Here is a 6,172-nt window from a genome sequence, read left to right on the forward strand (position 1 = left end):
GGTTAACAAACATCTTAGCACTTAAACGAAATCTATACGAATTAAGAGGATTGGGTGACTTTGGTCTCTATCTCACATTAACTATTTATGGTCTCACATAACTTTTGTAAAAATAATTTCAAAATGATTATTGCGTGGATTCAACTGATGCTTTTAAATTATACTCTCTGCTATTATTCAACCATTGAAATATATTTATTTATTATTTATTATTGAGTTTGAATACAGATATAACGTATTAAGAGGTACATCAATTACCATCTGAACTAACATTTCAGCGGCAAGTCTTTTTTTGAGTTGATGTCAGGCCTAAGGGTTAATTTTGAGAAGTCGAGCTTGATTCCAATCAATTGTGACGAGTAGTGGGTACGACGTATGTGTAATGTGCTAGGATGCAAGCAAGACTCCCTTCCAATTAAATATCTGGGCATTTCATTAGGCGCAAACCCAAGATTGGTTAAGACGTGGAAGCCATTAATAGACAAAGTAGAGGAGAAGCTCAGCCTTTGGAAAGCCAAGGTACTCAATAAAGCCGGTAAGTTGGTACTTATTAAATCTGTGTTGAATAGCCTTTCGATTTATTGTTTGAGCCTATATAAGATGCCAAAGGCAATTGCAGAGAAACTGATTTCTTTACAAAGAAGATTTTTATGAAGTAAGGAGGATGGAAGGCCTGGAATGGCCTTGGTGAAGTGGGAAGTGATACAAGCTCCTAAAAGGTTAGGTGGATTGGGAGTTGGAGACGCTGTAGTATGCAACACAGCCCTTCTGTTTAAGTGGTGGTGGCAGTTCTCTAAGGAAGAGTGTCCTTTGTGGAAGAAGGTGGTTTACTCGTGTAATAACTTGAATCCAAACGACCTTCTATCCTCGCAGAGCTTACCTATTCGGGGGGTCCGTGGAAGGACATTTGTCAACTACAGTTCAAAAATCAAGAGGTTAGGCAGAAGATGATTACTGGTTTGGCTATGGAGGTGGGGGATGGGAGGCGCACTCGGTTTTGGAAGGATGTTTGGATTATTGGAGGGTCTTTAAAAGATCGGTTTCCTAGGCTCTTCTCTGTTTCAAACCAAAGAGGATCAGTGATTGGGGATTGTGGGTTTTGGGATGGGTTAACTTGGATATGGAACTTCCAATGGAGGTGAGAACTATTCCAATGGAAGTTGGATTTAGTGAACCAGCTTCACAACACTTTGAGAGTAGTCAAACTTGCACTTGGGAGAGAGGATAGAGTTGTGTGGAAATATGATAGGCAAGGTGTATTTTCTACTAACTCATTTGTGCAGGTGTTGCAGGTAGATATGGCTCCAGAGGATATATCAAGTTACAGCTTTACTAGGTCTATCTGGAAAGGGCTTGTCCCCCCTAGAGTGGAGTTATTTGTTTGGTTTGGTTTGACTGGCAGGGTCAATACGAAGGAGAGACTGTGTCGATTCGGGGCTATTAACCAAGAAGATTCTCTCTGTGTCTTGTGTAAAATGGGTGATGAGAATGTTCACCACTTGTTTCTTGGCTGTAATTTTTCTTGGCAAGTTTGGGGTGCTTGGATATCTCATGTTGGTTTGCATTGGATATACCCGGGTACAGTAAAGGAGCATTTCCAGAGCTGGACTGAGTTCTCAAGCAACAAGGAGGAGCGCAAGAGATGGATGGTATGCTTTTGTGCCATTATGTGGAACATTTGGTTGGAACGTAACCGGAGAATTTTTCAGAATAAAGAAAAAGGAGCACAGGAGGTTATAAGCTTAGCTGTTCAGAGTTACACTGAGTGGTTAGGTGCTGACCCATTTAGTTGTTGATGGCAATGCCGGAGATGACAGAGGGCTTTATGGTTAGATTAGTTAGTTAGGTTTGTTCCTTTGGTTTGTGTTTTTATTCTGTCCTTGCTCCATTTCTTGTGTTGAGTTCTTTCTTAAAAAAAAAAAAAAAGAAGTCTTTTCAAGTGCTTAAATATCAATCTAGCATAATTAACATAAACCGAATGGGTTAAATAAGATGGATCATTTTCCGAAAGAAAAACAAATCAAATGTTTGCATTTTGGGATTTTATTTTAAGGTTTGTGTTGATTTTTATTTCCCATTTCTATTGGGCTTGTAGTTTGAATTTATTTAAGTCTAAAATTGAAGACATACTTAAGATAAATGAAAAAAATAAAGGGTAAAAAAGCCAAGCCTGTTATGTATTTCATTTTTTTGTTTGTCTTCGTTAGAGTTGCATCGGGTTCAAATCTTCATAGAAGAATATAAAACTATGCTAATAGAGTAATAGTAGAGGTGGGTGTGTGAATTGGTGTGTGTTGAGNNNNAATGAATTTGGAATATTTTTTTCAGCCATAATTTGAGATGGTTTTGGACCTCTCACAGGCTCACGGCATGCAAACGGTGATTTGCTTAATCTTTTCTCTCTGCAATCAACTTAAGGCCTCTTGTTTCTCCAAATTTCTCCCAAGGATCAAGACTATTGATAAATGCCATGTACTTTTGCTTAAGATCAAATGGATTAATAAGCATAAACAAATTTCCATAAACCATGCAATGCTACGGTCAATCTTCAATCAAACTCTTACTCATAACCACCAACTCCTCCAAAATATATAATCCAAACATATTCACCATATAAGCGACAATATTTTTCCTTACACCGAATAAACCATGGTCATACACATCCAAAACTATTTATTACCAATCACATACGACTACTCGGCGTTATAATTGGCGGTGGAGGCGGCGATGGCGATGGCAATGGTAGCGACCCCATAGCCCGAGCAACCATTCTCAGCACATACTTTTGAACCTTCCCGGTGGAAGTTCTCGGCAGTTCATCCCTGAAAACGACCGTTTTAGGCACCATGAAGTGCGGCAACCTCTCCCTACAGAACTCCACCATCTCCTCCTCCGACGGACGCCTCTCCAACCGTCCTTTCAGCTTCACGAAAGCACACGGCGTCTCACCCCAGAACTCGTCTGGCCTGGCCACCACGGCAACATCGCTCACAGCCGGGTGTGTGTAAAGCATAGCTTCCACCTCCACGCTGCTCAAATTCTCGCCACCACTTATAATCACATCCTTTAACCTATCCTTAATCTCTATGTATCCATCCTCGTGAACCACCGCAACGTCCCCAGTGTGTAACCATCCGTTCTTTATGCACTTTGATGTGGCTTCCTGGTCTTTGAAGTAACCTATACCAGCATTATATTCATAGATATAAATAAATTGAATGGAAACATGCGTTATATTTACGAAAATGTTTGATAAAAAAAAATTATAGTAACAAAAAAACAAATTAAAATTAATAAAAATTTATTTTATTTAATATTCATTAATTCTAACCATAATTAATAAAAATTAAATAAAATAAATTTTAATTATTTTTTGGTATTAACTAGCTAGTATAGTAGTATTACCGTACTATTTATTTGTTGAAGCGAAAAATGTTGTAATTATAGACTAATATATATGGCGCAACTGTTTAATGTTGCATATTAATGTAATGTGATAAAAATACAGAGAAAATGTTTGAGAACTCCGTGTCAAAACTCTTAGTTAGCGTTTGTTTTGAGGGACACAGAGATTGGTTCAGAGATTGGTACTAAAATTTCTGTCTCTGTCTTAAAATTTCAGTATTTCAGTACCTCCAAAAAGTAGGGACACAGGGGACTGAAATTTTTAGAGACGGAGACTGAAATTTTAATAACATTTTATACCTAAAATACCCTCATTTCAATTAATTAATTCCAATTTTATCTTTTGTGCAAATTAAATTAGAGTTTTATTCTTGTTTTAATTTCTGTCTCTCATTTTGCACCAAACAGAATACTAAAATTTATTTCAGTCTGTCTCTTAGTCTCAGTCTCTCAGTCTCAGTCTTTTAGTCTCTGTCTCTCTACCAAACGCTACCTTAAAAAATATATTCAAAATTCAATTAAAAAAATAAAAAATATACATACAATTACCATCAATAGCATTTTTAATGGTATGAGATTACATCCAATGATGGGAGATCACTCACTTTTCTTTTGATGGTTAAGTGCTGGCCACAAAACACAAAAGTTACTGGCTCCCTAGACTTTCTCTAATTTTAATATACAGTCAATGTAAAATAATTTTATACGTATATTTTACATAATATTAAATTAATAAAAATAACTATTTTTATATTGATCACACAAATAATTATTCAAAATAGCAAATATAATTACCCGATTATCGTTATACATGGTATCAAAATTAAACTCTCTTTTTATTACTAAATATTTTCGGTTTTTTTTTTTTTTCTTCGGCTGAAATAAATCTTGTTTGGAAAAACTAATTGTGTTGAATATCCATGCATGCATGAAGACAAAAAAGTTTCAATCTCAAGATAGAAACGCATACTAATAATCATGATAAAATTTACAAACTCACCTAACATTACACAAGCTCCTCTGACCACGATCTCGCCCTGCGTCAACCCGTCGCGCTTGACACTAACTCCCCACTTGAGATCCACAACGTCCACCTCCGCCGTTGCCGCCGCCGTCCTCACTCCTTGCCTTGCCTTCATCCTCGCTCTCTCTGCCGCCGAAAACAAATCCCATTCCCTCTTCCACGCACACGACAATACCACCCCGCACGTCTCCGTCATCCCGTACCCATGGCTCACCACAAACCCCATTCTCTCCGCCCTCTTCAGTATCCCCGCCGGCGGGGGAGAACCACCGGTGAGCACATGAACCTGTTTCCTCAACGGTTCAGTTCTCCCAAAGCTCGTCAACATGTTGAGAACCACAGGCGCAGCACACATGTGCGTAACGCCATGCAACTCGATCAAACGATAGATCGTCGGCGCGTCAATCTTACGCGAGCAAACGTTGGTTCCTCCCACGGCGGCGATACCCCACGGGAAGCTCCAACCGTTAGAGTGGAACATTGGTAGCGTCCAGAGATACACTGCATTCTTTGGAACACACCAATCGACTAACGTATCCAGCGCCATAATGAACGTTCCTCTGTGACAGTGCACAACGCCTTTCGGAGACGACGTCGTTCCTGATGTGTAGTTCAGTGTTATTGGGTCCCACTCGGAGTTGGGCCTGGCCCATTTAAACGTTGGATCTCCCTTCGCAATAAGCCCCTCGTAGGTGTCTATGAAATCGAGCGTAGTTACAGTTTTGGCCTCACTTTCAGTTTCAGTTACAGTTACATGGTTTGTTAGAGGGGTTTTCATTTGATGCGACGCGACCGTATCGTCCGTGATAAGAACGAGCTTCGGGAGTGGAGTGTTTGGAGGGAACAAAGAGAGTGCTTTGTGGATGAGGGATTGGGAGAGTGTATGAACGAAGAGGAGCTTTGATTCGCTGTGGCGCAGGAGTAGGGACAGGGTGCGGTGGTCGAGACGGAGGTTAAGGTTGTTGAGGGTGGCGCCGGACATTGGAACGGCGAAGTGGAGCTCGTAGGTGGCGAGGTTGTTGGAGGAGAGGACGGAGACCACGTGTCCTCTCCCGATGCCGATGGATGAGAGGGATGATGCCAGCTGGAGACATCGGCGGTTGGTCTGCGTCCATGTGTAGGATTTGCGACCGTAAATTACGGACGTGGAATCGCCGTAAGTTATACCCGCTCTGTCCAAGAATGTTAAAGGGGTGAGAGGGGAAGAGTTTGCAGAGTTTGGTTTTAGTTGGTCCATAGTGGGGGCGTGGTGCTATATGATATTTTCTTATAAAAACAAATGGTGATATTTCTTTGGACTCAACATATTGATCCCCTTCATGCAGCACTTAAATATAGGAAGAAATAATCACAACAAAATTTAATATTTTGAAACCATTGATAATATTAGTAGTTCTTATTCCATATAAATATAAATTAAATAATAATAGTACGGAAATAATATTTAAAGTTATTTGTGTTTGATTTGGANAGATAATTTAGACTATTTAAATTGATTTTTTATTATTTTTTCAATATTATTAAAAAATTTAATTCGAGCTAGCTCAATTTCTATTGTTAATGTGAGAGTAGTCATTATCTTAGTAATTAATGTCCTATAAAAGCTCAAAGGTATGTTATGACTCTGTTAGCTAGTTCATGCGAGCACCTCTTTTTTTTTTTTTAATGAGAGATAAAGGATGACAAAACATCAAATTTATGATGAGAGTGGAGACTAAAAGCTATTTTATGTGCCTACTTCAG

The 6,172-nt window shown here is 39.1% G+C and overlaps 2 protein-coding genes across 2 annotated transcripts; one reads left to right on the plus strand and one right to left on the minus strand.

The window, feature by feature from the left end:
• On the plus strand, positions 679-1,796 carry LOC107606819. Its single transcript, XM_016308833.1, has 2 exons — positions 679-891; positions 1,284-1,796. The coding sequence occupies exons 1-2, from the start codon at positions 679-681 to the stop codon at positions 1,794-1,796; spliced, it is 726 nt and encodes a 241-aa protein (XP_016164319.1).
• Positions 2,516-5,740, minus strand: LOC107610158 (probable acyl-activating enzyme 6). The gene is made up of 2 exons (XM_016312248.2): positions 4,406-5,740; positions 2,516-3,180 (listed from the first exon to the last, which is right to left on the minus strand). Exons 1-2 carry the CDS (start codon positions 5,664-5,666, stop codon positions 2,684-2,686), a joined length of 1,758 nt encoding a protein of 585 aa, XP_016167734.1. The 5' UTR covers positions 5,667-5,740; the 3' UTR covers positions 2,516-2,683.

This window comes from Arachis ipaensis, chromosome B07 (genome assembly GCF_000816755.2).
Source record: "Arachis ipaensis cultivar K30076 chromosome B07, Araip1.1, whole genome shotgun sequence".
In the NCBI taxonomy this organism is placed as follows: domain Eukaryota; kingdom Viridiplantae; phylum Streptophyta; class Magnoliopsida; order Fabales; family Fabaceae; genus Arachis; species Arachis ipaensis.